Raw genomic sequence first — 18,740 nt, 5'->3', positions numbered from 1 at the left:
CAATTATTTTAGAAATAAAGGGGAGATTAGATATTGGTCTGTAATTGGCTAAAACACCTGGGTCAAGACAGGGTTTTTTAAGTAGTGGTTTAATTACAGCTACCTTATAGGCCTGTGGTACATAGCCTGTTTCTAAAGATAGATTGATGATATCTAATGTGAACGTATCTATCAAGGGTAAAGCTTCCTTGCGCAGCTTAGTTGGAATAGGGTCTAGCAGACAGGTTGTTGTTTTAGATGAGGTAATAATTGAAATTGGCTCAGAGAGATCTATGGGTAAAAAGCAGTCTAACAGGGAGTGGGGCCTTATCGATGATTCTAGCAATGTTTAAATGAAAGTCTATCTGTAATATATGGGGGGAGGATCGGGTGAATTCTTTCTCTAATAACAATTTAAAGTCCTTCACCTTCTTCACCTCTGCTCCCTGTAACCTCACCGTTCCACCTGGGTCCCTCTCATTCATACACATGTATTCTGTCTTACTGCGGCTAAGCTTCATTCCTCTGTTTTCCAGAGCAGACCTCCACCTCTCTAGATTTTCCTCCACCTGCTCCCTGGTCTTGCTACAGATCACAATGTCATCTGCAAACATCATAGTCCACGGAGATTCCTGTCTAACCTCATGTTTCAACCTGTCCATCACCAGAGCAAACAAGAAGGGGCTCAGAGCTGATCCTTGATGCAGACCCTACTCCACCTTGAGCTCCTCTGTCACACCTGCAGCACACCTCACCACTGTCTTACAGCTCTCATATTTGTCCACATGCACCACTCTAACATACTTCTCTGCCACTCCAGACTTCCTTATAAAACACCACAGCTCCTCTCTTGGCACCCTGTCATACGGTTTCTACCTTCTCTGTACTTCTCCATCAGCATCCTCAAAGCAAAAACTGCATTTTTTGGACTCTTTCTAGGCATGAAATCATAATGCTGCTCACAAATGCTCACCTCTGTCCTTAGATTTAGATTTAGCTTTAGATACAACTTTATTGTCATTACAAGTACAAGGCAACACAATGTAGTTTAGTATCTAACCAGAATTGCAATAAGCAGTGCAAAATATAGAGTGTCAAAGGGCAACTGTGGCGCAGGAAGGTAGAGCGGTTGTCCACCAATCTCCAATGGTTGGTTCAATCCCCGGCTCCGGTCACATGTCGAAGTGTTGTTGAGCAAGACACTGAACCCTAACTTAGTTCCTCCCGGTGAGTGTTGGCCAGCTGCATAGCAGCTCCCCCATCGGTGTATGAGTGTGTGTGTGATTGTGAGTGTGAATGGGTGAATAAGAAGCAGTGTAAAGCACTTTGAGTGCCAATAGGTAGAAAAGCGCCAATAGGTAGAAAAGTGCTATACAAGTGCAGAACATTTGCCATTTACATTTACAGTATGTACAAGATAGTACTAATAATGTACATGTGGATGTACTATAGACTAGGGGTAAGGCAATGCGCTGACATTATAGATTACAGAAATACTAACTATAACTAAATATGATGCATAGTAAGTTGGGCTAGTAATTAATGGTACACAAAGATTCGGTACCTGGGACAATAAAGAAATTACCTCACAGTGCATTGATTCAGATGGTAAAGGTTAAGTAGAGCACTAAAATATAAACTTTGTGTTCTGAAATCACCAGATATGAATTCTTCAAGACATCACTGAGATTAGCAAATAAGAAAATAAAGGTCTTCTCAGCTTCTTCTCTCTGAGTCTTAGCAAGTCAAAGTTACTCCTTAACTCAACTGGACAACATCAGTGGTTGTTCGGGTACCAGCGTAAAAATGCTTACAAATTGATGATTTACAACAGGAAATTATCAAAACAATTGTAAGCGCGCAGAAAAGCGATAATTTCCGCTGTGACTGCAGTTAACCATCTACTGTCATGTGGTCAACACAACAAGCTTGGTGGTTAATCACTAATGACTATGAACATCCACTCAAAGCTGGAAGTTAGAAAAAAATGGATGTGGTGCACTGTGCTGCACTTAATGCACTGCAACTGTTCAACCTAATGTGCTACAGGTTCTGGTGGATAGTGAGACAGTCACAGTTCTAAATCAGGCAAGACCCTGTAGCTGTCAGCAGAGTCCCCATCAGTGCAGACAGAGACGGGACGAGATCAATAATAGTGACTGATTTCATGTTCATTCTTCTATTCTGTTACAGTATTACAGTATATACAGTATATAGTAGTATCAATATATACAGTATATTCTAAAGTAAACTGTTTACTTAAGAAATGTAGATTGCACCACATTCCTTTATCTTGAATGGAATAAGCTCTTGCTTTAATTATATTGTGGAGAGACTTCATATTAGGCTGTAAAGCACAGATTACCAGTTAAGATTTTCCTCTTTTTGGGGGGAGGGATAATGCCCAGCAGTGCATACTTTGATTTATTATATTGAAATATAAATTATTGATTAATTAAAATATTTATTTTTAGTAAATTAATTGTTATGTTATGTTACCATATTATGTTATATTATTATATTATATTAGTTGGAAAACAAAGATCTTAATGGCAAAATAATCAATATATTAATCGATTAATCCAAAACATAATTGATATATTAATCGACAAAAGCAAATTATAGGATACAGCCCTACTATGACTAATTTATAGATGGAAGTATTATGGACATAATATACATGTGGAAGTACTATGGACAAATAATATACAGATGGGAGTACTGCAGACATGATGTAAGTCTCAGTAGAAGCTATAAACACTTAATGTATAATAGAATAAACAACAATTGACGGAGCAGTGTATAAGCTAATGCATAATATTTAGTACATGAATGAGTGAAAGGACTTGGACCAATGTGTGAGATGGATACAATTTCATGTTTGTATGTGCAGGAGAGATGAGGAGGGGAGAGGAGTTCGTGTAGGGGAGTAGGGTGGTGTTTATATAGTCCAGCACAGAGCAGGTACAGGTGTTAATGTCCATGTGAGAACCACGGGTAGCCTGGGAGGCAAACATACTCCAGTCTGTGTGTTGAAACCTGTCCTGAAGTATGAAATCTGTCCCCTCATCTGCCGTCCTATCTGCCTGGAGTGTGTAGTGTCCAGCTAGCTCAATAGCATTGTCGGGTATGCCACTGTATAACCAAGTTTCAGTGAAGATCGTGACATTGCAGTCCATAAGTCTGTTATTGTTATTGCAGATGCCTTATTCACCAATAACTGCACATTACAGAGGTGCGGTGTTAGCTTTAGTTTAACTTTTAGCCCTCCGTGCTTCAGCCACCTTTGTTTACAATCTAGATGCTGCCTGAATGCACTTCCTGCTGGCCACACAAAGTGCGTAGCCCTGGTGTTGTAGAGATCTCAGGAATAAGTCCTAGATTGGTGATTGGAGAAACATAGTCCGATATCCAAAAGTTTCTGTCAGGTGTATGATGTAAAAGCAATGTCATGCCATGTGCTCAAGCCGCCATCTTTGTCTTAATATCCTAGCTTCTCTGTAGTTGCCACAGATTTGCACATCTCCCTTGTTCTTAAAAATGGGCACCAGTACACTTCTCCTCCAGTCCTCGGGCATCATCTCAGTCTCCATGATCTTGTTAAACAAACTAGTCAGAAACTCTACTGCCACCTCTCCTAGACACTTCCACACCTCTCCCTTCTCAGTGTCTAACCTAACGTACAAGTTCTCATATGCTCTTTGGTTACTGGCTGTTAAATTTAACTTAACAGGAGGTGACATTGTAAAGAAGATACTAAAAAGAAAACCATACTGGACTTATACTTTGATTACAATAGAACCAAAAGGCGATTCAATCTTTATTCTGTTCTCTGTATTTAGATGTAACTTCTTCTTATACAGAAAAAGCTGTGTCAATTCTCTCTGCAGACAGGCAGTAGAACTTTTATAGATGATTTTATTGATATTTATTATAGTAATTGAATTTTGAATAAAGGTGTAACATATTATGAGATGATTGTTAAATATATCCCAAGTGATTCATGCTGTTCATGTCATTTGCAATCTTTTTGACTAATGGGAAGCTTTAAAACACACACCTGCTGCATATCCTTATTGAGCAAGCCCGGAAGAAGCTGTCATGCCGAACGTGTTGCTGGCAGACTGGTTCAGTTATTAATTAACTGAAGATCTAAAATTTGTTGAGCACATTGGAATTACGCAAATAAAAAATATGTTGTTCTGACTGAAACTCTCGGAGGCGGTCTGGTGGCTCAATGGGTAGAGCATCAGGCTGGGATCCCAGCCCACTCACCACGTGTGTCCTTGAGCAAGCTCTATGGTTGCCACCTGTGGCTGCCCACTGCTCCTCAAGTGGTATGAGTTAAATTTAGAGAAAAAATTTCATTGTAACATGTGCAATGTATGTGCAATATGGATATATCCTCAATGACGGGGCTAAGAAAACACCTAACTAAGTCTTATGTCTTTGTGCCTAACTTAAACCAAAACGCTACACTGTATTTGCAGTTTTTATCTAGTGTTTTTGACTGTTTGTGGATCCACCATGGGCCCTCACTTCCTCCTGGCATTTAGTGCTGGCACTGGACATGAATCGTGAGGCACAGAATTGTCCAATATGGCTGTAGCTTCTGACCTGACAATCCTTCTCCTCCTCCTCCTATATATTTTCATATGTAGATTTTCATCCTCCTCCACTGTCCACCAACTCCTCAACTTTAGCACTTCTCATCTGTCCCAATCCACCTTTTTATTTCTCTTGACTTTTCTTCATTCTTCCTCATTTTACATTTTCTACCACAGACAAACACACACACACACACACACACACACACAATCACATATACACACACAGGCACATTCAGACTTTTACTGGTTTGCCAACTAGGCCACCATTTTTGGCTGCTGAGCGTGTTTCATTCCCCTACGGATGCTGAGTCATCTTTATGATTCTGTGTTTTTCCTGTTTGTGTGTGGGAATGTATTGGTCCTTTTCCCAGTATCAGCTCCAGAACAAGTAATAGTGTATAAAAATAACTCTTTACGACAAACTCAGTCCAATAATCTATACCATAATCTTTATTTTGGTTGGAAGAACAGGTCTCTACATTTTCTGTGGAACTAATCATCAAACAGTGATGAGATGCAAACAGACATAGGGATAAAAAGGAACCCATTTAAACAAATGAGACAAAAAACACATACTATTCCTTAATTTTTATTCTTTTCTATACATGACTTTATTCTGTAAAGTGCCTTGAAATGACTGTTATGAATTGGCGCTATATAAATAAAGTTGAATTGAATTGAATTGAACATGACTAAGACGTTTGGGTTTATGGCAGTAGTTGTGAATTTGAATAGCTTAGTTACAAGAAATGGAGGCTGTGTTAATGTTCACACTGATCAATGTCTATTGTTGAGATAAGTTTACTGTTGATCATCATTTTTGAAGAGGTATCAAAGGCAACATGCTCCCCTTTACTCCAACTTCAGCAACTGATAGATTTGCAACTCTGTCACCGAAGTCGCAGGGAGCAATTAAAAACAGCAACACCCACAGCGTGGACCTGAAGACTGTGCCCAGAACACAGCTTGACCAACTCTATCAACAGAGGAAATGAGTGAAAACGGACACAACATGGACACAAAAGACATCGTGTTGGCAGCTGAGATATGGGCAAGACTCTAACATCCTCACCGTTATCACAGTTCTGGTATCACAAGTTAGTTACCTAATTGTTTATATTTAGCTAAGCAACTGCATATCCATTTTGATTACTTAGCTTTGAAAGTAGTTGTTCTCATATTAGACCAATGGTTGCTAAAGTTCTTTCTATTCAGACAGACTGCACACATTGCTGGAAGCCTGCCATACAGAATTACACTGTATGGTAGTAGAAAATGCTGCTTTCTGAAATTTACTTTTTGTGTCTGTAATCATGTCGCAGCAGTACAGGAGGAGAGAAAGGAGGAAAAAAAGGGGAGACACGCAGCTACAATCCTCCATCTGGCTCTCACCATGCAGGGGTATTGGGGTGTTTAATTCATTCCTTCAGGAAAATACTACACTTAAAGGTCAATGTTTGAATGCAGAGGGTCTGCAGACATTACTCTGTGAAGCAGAAGCCATCATAAACAGTGGGGCCGATAACTACACCTTGCAATGATCCAAATGACTTGGAAGCATTGACGCCAAATCACCTTCTTCTCTTAAATACCCAACCATATATGCCTCCAGGAATTTTCCAGAAAGTGGATCTCTATGCCCACTGGAGATCGAGACAACTCCAGTATATGGCAGACCTCTTTTGGAAACGTTGGACTAAGGAAAATCTGCCTGAGCTCCAAAGGCAGCAAAAATAAGCACATAATGTGATAGCATAGTTTTTCATCATCACATAATTGCCTTTAAAGTTTTTGCCTTTGAAGTTTCAGTTGTCTAGGGAACAATGCTTTGTTTGTCAGTTTTTGATCGAAAGGACGGGGAGAGTAACAAGATAGTAGTGGAACGTTGTGTAGCTGTGGATAAATGTTGGACCACCGGACAGAAGTAAGCACAACTACTACTCTGAGTTTAAAAAAATCTTTGGGGGAAAGTAAATTATTTACAAGGCAATTTATGACAGTTACATTAACTGACATTTGTTTTAAAATCGAGGCAGCATCGCTCTGTGAATGAGCTGTCCTTTCATTCATTCTTTCACTCAGTTGCATGTTCCTGTCTGTAGCCTTTTGTTACTCACATGCACAGTCAGAGTAAGATTTGAAATTACGTGGTTGATATTATGTGGTTACGTGTAGATATACTAGATTTTCCATTTCATTTAATGATTAGATTTTTTATAATTCCAAATTTATAATCAAGCATGTATAAGACGAATTTGAATGACACTTATTGTACCTTTACAAATTGGTGGACTGTGTGAGGCCTGTTAAATTTTAAACTTTATTTTCAACTGATGTTCCAACTACATTACTGTTCTTTTTTCCATTTTTTAAAATAATTCATTATTATTTATTATTATTATTATTTATTGGTATATTGTGAATGTGTGTGGATAAATTGTTATATTTACAGTGTTGTTTCAATGTTTCAGTCCTAAATTGCCCCTCTAAAAATATTTAAGTTGAATTGATTAACATGTATCTTCGTTTACAGGAGACAAATCTGTGTGTGATCTTGACACAGGTTTGTAAGTTTGGCATGACACGAAGGATAATAAGGGTTACAGAAAACTTTTGTAAATATAAATAAGATTTTTGATTATTAGCTTTATGATCATAAATATAATATAAATACAATGGGTGTTTGAGGGGTGCTGAAATGTTTTTACAGTCTGCTTTTACAGTGACAGAAAGTAGAGGGGAAGTTCTTTTTATCTTGGCAACTAAAAAAATAAACACATTTATGCAAATTATTATGGTTTAACAAGCACTTACCAAACAGACTAACAGGAACTCAGTCTTGGTGAAAATACACCTGTGCACAGAGGGTCACAGCCAGTGCCTTGGCTTTAAGCTTTAAAGGACATGGCAACAGTTGATGAGTACCGCAATATCTGATCAAAGTACTGAGCTAAACTCAAAAGGTCCCTAGATGACAATCAGGTAAAATTTTTCTTTTTCATCCTAAAATAGCTAGGTTTGCTGTGTTTGACTGACACCTGGTGGCAACATCAGCTACATGCAACAAGTTGGTCAACATGAAAAACCTGTATGAAGCTCATGAATGAGTTCTGTAGACATTAATGCAAATTATGCCATTATCTCTGTTATTGGAATAGACTGTGTCCTCACTGGGAGTTTGGAAGGTCACAGGTGTGAGAAAGTTTGAAATCAGAATTTTCTGTCCTTAGACTGTCATCTGATAATTTTTAATGCTGCTTTAAAGAAACTATGTTTGTGGTTAATAATTTTTTAAGCAAATGGAAGGAGAAAATATTTATAAATTCATTTTAATTGTGACTACATTTAAAAAATATTATCCATCCATCAAAGACAGTACTGTGAAAAACTATTAGACCCCTCATGATTTCTTCTCTTTTTGTGTGTATCTTATAATAAACAGTTTTAGATCTTCAAGCTAAATCTAACATCTAACAAAATATATGTTTCAAATGATAGCCACATTATTTTCCACAGACAGATGCAAATCTACATAGGAACTGATACACTGTTCAACAACAAAATAACAACATAACGTCAAAAGAAAAATATACAAAAAATATATTGGAATTTATCAAGTAGCTAGAGTCATGAGATTGAGTTATATTGTGGTGAGAAATTTTGGCTGCAGCTCCTTGGATGTTTTTCTTGGATCTTATAAGACTTCCTGGATTAGTCATCACCGTGCTCTTGGAATAATTTTGGAAGGTTGGCCACTTCGGGTTAGGTTCAATACTGCTCTAATTGTCTCTCACTGTAGATGTATGTGCTTCACAGCCTCAGAAAAAGCTTTGTTAACAGACTGATGGAGTGCAGTTTGTGTTTCCCCCCCCCTGAATGGAGTAACTAAGGGGGCAGATGGTTTTTGTCAAGGGTGTACTTGGTATTACATCCCTGTTTTGCTTTAATAAAGACAATGATCATTTGGTGTTTTCTGTTAGATTTATTTTAAGGATTTATTGTGAGATACACAGAAAATGAGAACAACACTACACAGTATACGCTAGTATTAAGAATGGGTTTTGAGTCTCCCCCAAGTTAACACTCCTTTGTTATGCCAAAAAGGCATCATATTACATCAGCAGAACCATCTCAGCCACCTCATGATTAATGATGCTTGACGACAGTGGTGCAAGAGGTAAAGGGGTTGTGCATCAATCTCACAGTTGTTGGTTTGATCCCCGGCTCCCCTGGTCACATGTCGAAGTGTCCTTGAGCAAGACACTGAACCCCAACTTATTTGCTCCAGGTGAATATTGGCCTGCTGCATAGCAGCTCCCCCATGGGTGTGTGTATGAGTGTATGTGTAATTATGAATGGGTGAATGAGAAGTAGTGTTAAGTGCTTTGTTTACCAACTGGCAGAAAAGCACTATATAAGTGCAGACCATTTACCATTTAATGTAGATTTCAATGTAGATTTTAAAGTAGACCAACCACTGAGACTTATTGAGTGATTGATTATCTGTGATCTAACCAAATGTTTTAAAGTCTTTGTGGATTAAATCTAAAATTGTAAATGTTTTGGCAGGTTTACCAGCAAACCTTGAAATGCAACGTGTATGTGGACGACCTCATTTCCTCATCCTCCTCCTCCTCCTCCTCCATCCTCTTACATCCGCTAATCTGGATGAAGTGGATGAAGTGCCAATGGAGGTCATTGTTAACAGCTCCCCCTGCAGCACCACCTGTGGGCTGGGGGTTAAAACTCAAACACTATGTTTACTCAAAGATGGAAAGACAGCACTGGAAGTGAGCAACACAGATGAAACAGAGGTATGACATTGACAGCTGAAACGCATAGTTTTGTGACCAAAACATTATTAGAAATTTGTCTCAGTTGCTTCAAACACCACTCTTGTTGTCAGCTCTGTTAATTGGTTTGCAAAGGGATACAGGACCATAAAGGATCTCAGTGAGAACTAATATGCCCAAATCGAGAAAACATGGCAGAGCAATAGTGAGCAGCGATAAACCGTCCACAATTTCCCCATCTACAGAGCAGTGACTCATTGAGGAAGACAAGAAAACATATGATGGAATGAAGTCTCCCATGTCATTTGCAGTCAGTATTTATTAGTTGTCAAAAAGTATCCATGGGGAGTGGAGATAAAACCATTGCAGACTTAGTTTTGCTCCAAAACACATTAATAATAAACAAGTGTCTTCAGGGTACATCTGGTTGAACAATGTCCATCCATCATTCCAAATAAATGAAACTTAAGTTTAAATAGATTATGCAGCAAGACAAGCATCCCAAGAATCCCCAGTCACTTGTTAAAGTGTCTTGCTAAAGTGTCCTTGAGCAAGACACTGAACCCCAACTGCTCCTGGTGAGTGTTGGCCAGCTGCATAGCAGCTCCCTCATCGGTGTATATATATGTGTGATTGTGAGTGTGAATTGGTGAATAAGAAGCAGTGTAAAGCACTTTGCGTGCCAATAAGTAGAAAAGCACTATATAAGTGCACAACATTTACCATTTGGTTGTAGTCATTGTAGCTAAATCAGAACCAGATTAAGTTTAGGGGTGGGTCACTTTTTCATACAGGTCCAGTTCAGAAACCATTTGCAACAGATAAATAATTATTTATTTCTGCTATTTTATTTATTTTGTAATGATAATAATTTTTATCTCTTATGTGGCTCAATCAAAGGTGACAGAGAGGTGTCGTGTTCTTAAGGTGACGTGTCAGGAGACATGGCAGTGTGGACTCGAGACGATGACTGTGACGTCAGGACAGAGGGTGGAGATTGACTGTCTGGTAGAAGTCACAGAGACAATGGGGAGGTTCTCCTGGAGGTGAGGATGGGGGGGGCGGGGAAGAAAGCATGAGTGGCTTGTGTCCTTTTACATTTACATTTAGTCATTTAGCAGACGCTTTTATCCAAAGCGACTTACAACTGAGGTACAAGGCAGCAAAAATCTAAGTCAAGGAGAAAACATCAAAGCAAAGTCCTATTAGAAAAGTTCACATTCACACACTCATGAGATGCAAGTGCAAGTAGATAGATTTAAGTACATAGGAAGATGCAGAAGAGTTCTCTTTTCAGCAGTTTTTTGAATATTGGGAGAGAGTCTGCTGAGCGTGCAGAGTTTGGTAGCTAGTACCACCACCATGAGATCATTCGCTAAAAAGTTTTACTTGGTGTCTTCTTTGCGGTTCTGGGACCACTAGATGTCGTTCGTTGGCAGACCACAGCGGTTGGGAACGATTGTAGACTTGAATGAGTGAGTTGAGGTAAGCAGGAGCTGTCAAGTTAACCACCCTTTAAGCAAGAGACAAGGAAGCCAGTGCAGAGATCTAAGGAGTGGTGCGACATGGGTCCTTTTTGGCTGATTAAAAATGAGGCGATTTTGGATCATCTGCGTTTTGGACCATTTGCTTAAAAACTGATTAACCACAAACATAGTTTTTTAAAAGCTGCATTAAAAATGATGAAAAATGATTATGGATACCGGTAACCCCATCAACAAAGCGTTGCAGTAATCAAGACGAGATATGACCAGCGCCTGTACAATGAGTTGGGTTGTATATTCTGTGATCTAGGGTCTGATCTTCCTGATGTTGTAGAGGGCAAATCTGCTGCCCTGGAGACTGAGGAGATGTGGTCCTTAAAGCTCAGATAGTCGTCTATGATGACCCCTGGATTTTTGGCTGATTGAGTGGGGACAATCACTGTAGATCCAATGTTGATGCTGATGTTGTGTTGCGTCGAAGGTCTGGCTGGGAAAACAAGGACTTCGGTCTTGGAGAGGTTGAGCTGAAGATGTCTCTCTCTCATCCAGGCTGACATGTCTGAGAGACAGGCAAAAATGCATGATGAGACAGTGGAGTCGTCCGGTGGAAAGGACAGGAAGAGCTGTGTGTCATCATTATAGCAGTGATAGGAAAGACCATGTGAGTGAATGTTTGAACCCAGGGATGCAGTATAGACAGAAAAAAGAAGAGGACCAAGAACTGAGCCCTGCGGTACACCGGTAGAGAAGATATGAGAGGAGGCATCTTTCTCACTCCTTGAAAAGAACCTTGAAAGTTCGTCCCAATAGGTAAGAACGAAGACAGTCTAGAGCTGATCCAGAGATGCCTAAGTCAGGGAGTGTGGATGGCTGACGATAGATCAAGTAGTATTAAGACAGAAGACTGACCTGTTGTTTTTGCAGCTCGAAGGAATTCCACGACAGTCAGGAGTGCCGGTTTTGTGGAGTGACCCCTCTTGAAGCCAGACTGGTTGACATCGAGGAAGTTGTTCTTGGAAAAAAAGTCTGAGAGTTGATTGAAGACTGCTAGTTCCATTGTCTTGGCCAGAAATGGAAGAAGGGAGACAGGTCGGTAGTTCTCCACAACAGAAGGATCATAAGGAAGGTTCTTGAGCAGTGGGGTAATCTGGGCCTGTTTGAATGAGGTTGGAAAAGTCCCTGTTGTTAGAGATGTCTTGATTACTTGTGTAATAGCTGGCATTAGTGCGGGTGCAACTGCTTGAAGGAGAGTGGAAGGGATTGGATTCAGAGAGCAGGTAGATGGTTAGAGAGGAGGAGGGTGGATATTTTCTGTTGTTGCTTTTTGTTACTCTGTTCTTTTCTCTCTCCCCTTTCCACTCACCCCAACCGGTCGAGGCAGATGGCCGTCCACCCTGAGCCTGGTTCTGCTGGAGGTTTCTTCCGTTAAAGGGAGTTTTTCCTCTCCACTGTTGCCTATGGCTTGCTCCAGGTGGAATTGTTGGGTTCTCTTTATACATCTTTATAATCTTGACTTTATTCTGTAAAGTTCCCTGAGATGACTTCGTTGTGAATTGGCGCTATATAAGTAAAGTTGAAAAAAGTTGAATTAAATATGTCATCCTTAGTCAGAATTGCAAATGATGAAATGAGGAGAGAACTGTGAGCTGATGGCTGGAAAGAAGTCGGCAAAGTCATCAGCAGTGAGAGAGGTAGATGGCGGAGGTGAAGGTGGGTAGATGAGTGATTTGAAAGCGGAGAACAGCTTTCTGGGTTCTGAGATTTTGCTGAACTTCTCCTGGTAGTATTTGATCTTTGGCCTGGTGACACTGTCTAAAAAAGATCCAAGCAGATCCTGAGACTCAGCAAGGGCAGATGGAGTCTTGGATTTGCATCACTTCCTCTCAGCACTGCTGAGCGTGGTGTTCAGTTCACGGATCCAGTCGGTGAGCCACGGATTAGTTACGGAGGGAAGAGCGGGCCTCATGGACATGGGGCAGAGACAATCCAGACACAATAAAAGTGTATTGCAGAGGCTGTCTGTGGCTGCATCTGCAACGAGGATGAAGAGGTCCTGTGTTGGGGCTGAGTTGTGGAGACCAGCGAGGAGAATCAATCCGGGTTGAGAGACCTGAGGTTACGACGGAATGTTACAAGTGTGGTGGGAGAATGCGAGGGTCCAGGGATGAAGACTGTGATTTGAATGAAGAAATTATCCGATACATGAAGAGGAGTGACCAAGATGTTGTCTGTGGTGCAGTTCTGGGCGAGGATGAGGTCGAGGTTGTTGCCAGGTTTGTGGGTTGGAGGAGTGGAGACCAGACTCAGGTCAAATGTGTTTAGAAGAGCAAACACGTCAGCCACCTGTAGTTTCTCCAGGTGGATGTTCAGGTCTCCCATGACGATGAGAGGAGTGCCATCTTCAGGGAAGTAGGACAGCAAAACATCCAGTTCATCGCAGAAGTTCCCCAGCTGGCCCGGTGGTCGATATATCACAATCACCTGGACTCTAATCTGTACTGCCATCCTAACGGCATGATATTCCAGAGATGACAGATTGTTGAAGGGTGCTGTCACGGAAAACTTCCAGGTATTATTGAGGAGAAGTCCAGTCCCACCCGCCCGACCTGATGAGCGAGGAGTGTGAGAGAATGAAAAATTGGCGGAGAGTGCAGCTGGGGTGGCTGAGTTCTGTGGCATGATCCAGGTTTCTGTAACAGCTGACTGTGTAGCAAAGGCTGGAATGAAGTGGGCCTTGTTCACCGCAGACTGGCAGTTCAACAGGGTAGGAGAAAAAAAGGCTGGTGACAAAGTGGTCTGGGTGAGAGTGCGCAGGTGAGAAACATGTCGTCTTCTAGTAGGACGCCATGTCCTGCGGTTGTTGAGTATATATTTAGTATATATTTTAATGGTTAAAAACTCATGCTGTAAAACCAGAAAATCTGTAAATGTGTTCATTTCAATTAATTAGTTTGTTTGGTTAGTGATTAGGACAAAATGAAGGCAATTTAAGTAAAAGGTTTAAAACATATATTTCAGCATTATGTATTTATTCAGCTGAAAAGATAATTATTAACCAAAATTCACTGTTTACACCTGTACCTGGCTTTACCTATTCAGTTATGGTTTTGTGACATTTGACGGTGACTGTTGGTAATTTTATGTTGCAATCCTAAAAAGTGTATTCACTTCGCTTCATAATTTCAGAATTTTACAAAGTGATCTAAAAGATCACTTTCTTCCAGTGCCTTATTGTATTCAGTTTAAAATTCTTTGGTTAGCGTTTTATTTAAACAGCAAGGCCAAGCAAAGCTTTGGTTACTTATGTCGGGATTAGTGTTTAACGTGCACCCAAGAGCAACAAGGCGAGAGGGGTTTGGTGTGAAAGTGTTAGATCATGACACTTATTATCTGTCCACACACATGCTGCAATTCAGCTGCTTTGCATCTGGTGCTGACGTTTAATTTGGTGTTTTGTTTTTGTTTTTTTAGGTGATAACACACAGCTGTTTAAGGTTGTATACCTATTACAATGCAATATTAGAAAAAGCATTTCCAAATATATAATGCAGTGCAAATGTCTCAATGCTGAAAGGATTTTCCAAGTAATGCTGAAAAAACAGTTTTTGCTGAAATAGCTGAAACATGTAAAAATATGTAAAAAAGCCATGGAGGTGTCCAGAGGGTACAAAGTGCATAAATAGAGTATAAATGACATGTAAGAGTAAACCACAATGGATTTCAAAAGTGTACTGAAAAAAGTTATTTAAAAAAATCATGTCATAAACTAAAACAGACAAAAATAATCACAAAAAAAAAAAATGTGGAAAAAGAGGGCACAAGGGCACTTTTTTAATAAGGTATAATTAATAGTCATCATTAAGATCCGTCCGGTATTTTCCTGTCTCTGTCTTGTGCTTTTTTGTGCTTGTGGTCATAGAGATGAAAGAGAGAGAGAAAGAGAGAGGGGAGATGGGCGAGAGACACATTTGTTTATATACCGACACATGTCAGAAAATACACATAACTTTTCCTTCATATAAGTCATATCTGAAAAATGTCTTTCTCGTGAGCGGCAGAAGGCTTTAACTATCACAATCATATACTTTATGTGAAGACATTCCAAGAATTATGGTCACAGTCAAAAACTGAGAGCGCAGAAGAGAAAAAAGCAGAAGTTGAGGTCATCACCACTTTGCTGGAGGAGAGCAGAATATTCAGAAAACTGCATAAAACTGTGATTATTCAAAAACTGTAAAACATATTAATATGTGAAAGATAAGACTGATAGCGGAAAGTCTTTTGATTTGTAATTTGTAAGGCCGACCAGTTAAAGCTGAAAGAGGACAAAGCTATAGAGTCTCTTTACTTATTTGAATGAGAAAACAATTGCTGAGCACACATGTCCTTTATAAGCTGAACGTTTTGACGTTTGACTGCTGTTTCTAGCTGAAAGTAAAAGCCTTTCTGTGTGGAATTTGCATGTTCTCCCCGTGCTTGTGTGGGTTTCCTCCCGGTACTGCGGTTTCCTCCCACAGTCCAAAAACATAAATGTTAGGTTAATTGGTGACTCTAAATTGCCTGTAAGTGTGAATGGGAGTGTGAATGGTTGTCTGTCTGTGTATGTCTCTCTGTGTTGGCCCTGAGATGACTAGAGACCTGTCCAGTGTGTGGACCCTTTCAAATGTCTGATTCTATTTTATTCACTTGTACTGTACATACTGACATTTGTGAAACCTTTACTGACAAATAACTCAAGTTTGGTATGATGTCACATCCCTCAATTTTTTACATTTAGAACTTAGGATCTTTGGTGTCAAATGCCTTTTTAAAAAAAATCAGTTAAGACCACTAATATACTCCTTCTAGCTGTACAAGAAACTGCCACACTGTTAACCTAGTTTCAACACAGACACTCTTTGGCCCAAAAGGTCCTAGATTGAAATTTTTGCTCAGTTGGTAATACAGCATTGCTTCATTGTCAGTGTGTAATTAACTGAGTAATATAAGTAAAATTCACAAATTCTCAGCACAATATTTAGCACACACAGACTAACCTTTTTTTGTGGTTGTTGCAATTGTTGCAGGTGGATTCCACAATGTAAATGTGGCAGGGTGGTGGTAATAAATGCTAACACCACATGCATTTATCGTAATAAATGTGAATGTCTCAGTTTAGAAGAACAAAATGTGATTGAATTTTTTTTCTTTATTTTTTTTGTTAATTTTAACGGATCAGGGTAACTTGGCGTTATGCTCGAGGAGTAATCAGCTCTGATGACTCTTTGTTTGCTCGCTGGGAAGCTCCTCAGCTGGACCGAGTCATTCTAGACCCTGTCCATGAGGAGGATGCAGGTAAACACATCTGTGCATGTACACAAACTAACCCATTTTCTCCTGTTAACCAAATCTGATCCAAGTGGAACAGTTAGACATAGTTAGTGAACATTCAAAACAGATAGAGAAAGAGCAAATGATGTGATTCTCTCATCAAATTTAAGTAAAGTGTGCTGGGATAGCAAAGGGCTGTGACACAATAAACTGACAGATTATCAGCCAAAGCTGAGTAGTGAGTGAGCGACTGTTAGCAAAGTTTTTGTGGTGTATTAAACCATTGGTACTAGTCTGAGCCTATTGGTGCCCCCCAATGAGAGGGCTGGCTAGGACAGTTATCTACAACGGTTACAGCGGACACAAAACAAATGACGGACATTTAGATTTGTACGTGTATTTTTTGTTGCTCCCGGAGCCATTTCACTTGTGTTGTAGCTTTTGCAGCGCGTTTCATTATTTAGTTGTGTTGTGCCTTTTTGCAGGGTGTTTCTTAAAGCTAGTCCTGTGTTGTCAAATTGGTGAAGTTGTTTTTGTATATTCGCTGGTGTTAGGGTTAGAGGGTTGCAGAAGGCTCTGGGTTTGAATTTGAGCTCTCATGGCCACCATATTTATCAGATATTTTATTGCCCACCAGGAGTAGTTTAAATCTGTCTGTAGTTTAGTTTGTTTAGTAGCACTAACATCTTATTCCAAGTCTATGATAGCTTTCATTTAAAACTGTACACATCTGGACTTTCTTATGGCAATGGCATCTATGTTATCATCAAATGATACTTGCCGAGAAACCTCACAAAAGCAGCACCTGAGGGCTTCATGATGACACATCAATATGACAATTAATAAGATAAGATCAAACTTTATTGATCCCACAGCAGGAAAATTGTTAAGCTGCACAGAGACGGTATTAAGTACAAAAATCATTTTTAAAGTATTTACAAAAATTAAAAAGTGGAAGATTCAGGCGAGGCTTTTTAGTAAGGCAGTCATCCTGGACCACAGGGTCGTTGGTTCGATACCCGCTCCCGGGTATATGTTGAAGTGTCTGTGGGCAAGACACTGAACCCCTAACAGCCCATTCCCATCACCAGCTGTGCAGTGCCGGTCCAAGCCAAGTAGAAATTGGAGATGGTTGCGTCAGGAAGGGCATCCGGCATAAAAACTGTGCCAAATCAACATGTGTACAATGTTACGCTGTAACGACCCTGAACTTACACGATAAGCTGAAAGGACAAAAAAAAAAAAAGTGGAAGATTTAATGTATAAACAAAATTAAAAAACATTTATAAATAAAAAAACACGCAGCCAAGAGAACTTATAGTCCAGAACTTAAAGATCAGATATATTCAGCTGAACTGCTGAGTTGTATAGCCTTACATTGATGGGAATGAAAGACCTGCAGTAACACTCCTTCCTACGCTGAGGGTGAATCAATCTGCTGCTGAAGGAGCTGCACAGAGCCTCCACTGTCTGATGCAGAGAGTGAGACATATTATCCATAATGGATGTCAGCTTAGCAAACATCCTCCTCCTTGCAGCAGCAGGTGGCACCGTTGGTGACTGCCTATATGGCCAAGAGCTGGCTCTGTGTTAAAGTGCCACTTCAGCTGTCACATCAGCCCAGACAAAAGGCCAACACAGCAGCTGGTCTTCATCACTGGTTGTTCTTTGACGACTTGGTGTATCATGGCCCTAAAAAGCTAATTATTCTGGTACAGAATAATTTGAATCAAGAATAAAGTTAATGTGTTTCCAGAAGAAAGACACACAAATCCATGATTTTATTTAGAGAAACATACAATATAAATAGATATTATTCAACTTTTTTGTATTTTTTGTTCTAATCTAAATATTGTAATGATAGGTCTCCATATTCAACAATAAAAATGCTTTAAGCTAAAGTTCCAAAACCTGAGCTGACTTAGTGATGGTGTTTTCAGGAACATATCGCTGTGATGTGCAGGACGCTACCTTCCACAGAGTGAAGAGCATTTATTGGGGGATCCGTGTTTTGCCCACCAGGGCTCTCAATCTGGACTACGAAAGCACGCTTGCTCAGTGGGAGTCAAGAAACCAGCAGAACCAGACTGTGTCAGAAGAGCTGGAGGAAAGGATGGCCCTTATTTCCATGGTATGGTTTGGTTTTGGATTCTCATGTAACTAACAGTTTAAGATATATTTACTAATGTTCACTAATAACAAAGTATTTTCTGTGTGTGAACACAGGTGCTGATGAGTTTGAGCCTGGCAGGCTTTGGGGCTGGACTCCTCCTGGTGGTTCTCTACTGGACACTTAAGGGGAGAGACCGGAGGCATTTTAACAAATAGATATTTTTTATATATATATATATATATAATTGATTTTCTGTCATTTGTTTAGATTTTCACTGTGTTTTGTGTTAATATTAACATTTAAAGCTACAAGCAATTTGTATAAATGCTTTTAGAAAGGAGGATAAAACTCTTTAAAATGGTTCTTAACAATACCACTAATTGGGTCCAATTTACCCAATTTTGTCAGGTGATTTCCAGCTTAATTTAGCATCTATAAATACCCCTAAACA

General features: G+C 39.8%; 1 protein-coding gene across 1 annotated transcript; it reads left to right on the top strand.

Annotated features, from left to right (window-relative positions):
- Positions 1–8,741: 8,741 nt before the first annotated feature.
- On the top strand, positions 8,742–18,504 carry tmem81 (transmembrane protein 81). The gene is made up of 6 exons (XM_067526254.1): positions 8,742–8,766; positions 9,159–9,403; positions 10,283–10,428; positions 16,085–16,200; positions 18,117–18,307; positions 18,403–18,504. Exons 1-6 carry the CDS (start codon positions 8,742–8,744, stop codon positions 18,502–18,504), a joined length of 825 nt encoding a protein of 274 aa, XP_067382355.1.
- Positions 18,505–18,740: the final 236 nt, after the last annotated feature.

This window comes from Channa argus, chromosome 13, assembly GCF_033026475.1.
Source record: "Channa argus isolate prfri chromosome 13, Channa argus male v1.0, whole genome shotgun sequence".
NCBI classification, from domain to species: Eukaryota; Metazoa; Chordata; class Actinopteri; order Anabantiformes; family Channidae; genus Channa; species Channa argus.
Note: the sequence above shows the minus strand (reverse complement) of the source record. Positions and strands in the feature narration are given on the sequence as shown.

What these genes read in the sequence shown, in the direction of transcription:
- tmem81 (XM_067526254.1), top strand. Translation starts at nt 8,742, where the DNA reads ATGCTTGACGACAGTGGTGCAAGAG. An exon ending in TGACGACAGTGGTGCAAGAG is followed by an intron (nt 8,767 to 9,158) that starts GTAAAGGGGTTG and finishes ATGTTTTGGCAG; the next exon opens with GTTTACCAGCAAACCTTGAA. An exon ending in ATGGGGAGGTTCTCCTGGAG is followed by an intron (nt 10,429 to 16,084) that starts GTGAGGATGGGG and finishes TTAACGGATCAG; the next exon opens with GGTAACTTGGCGTTATGCTC.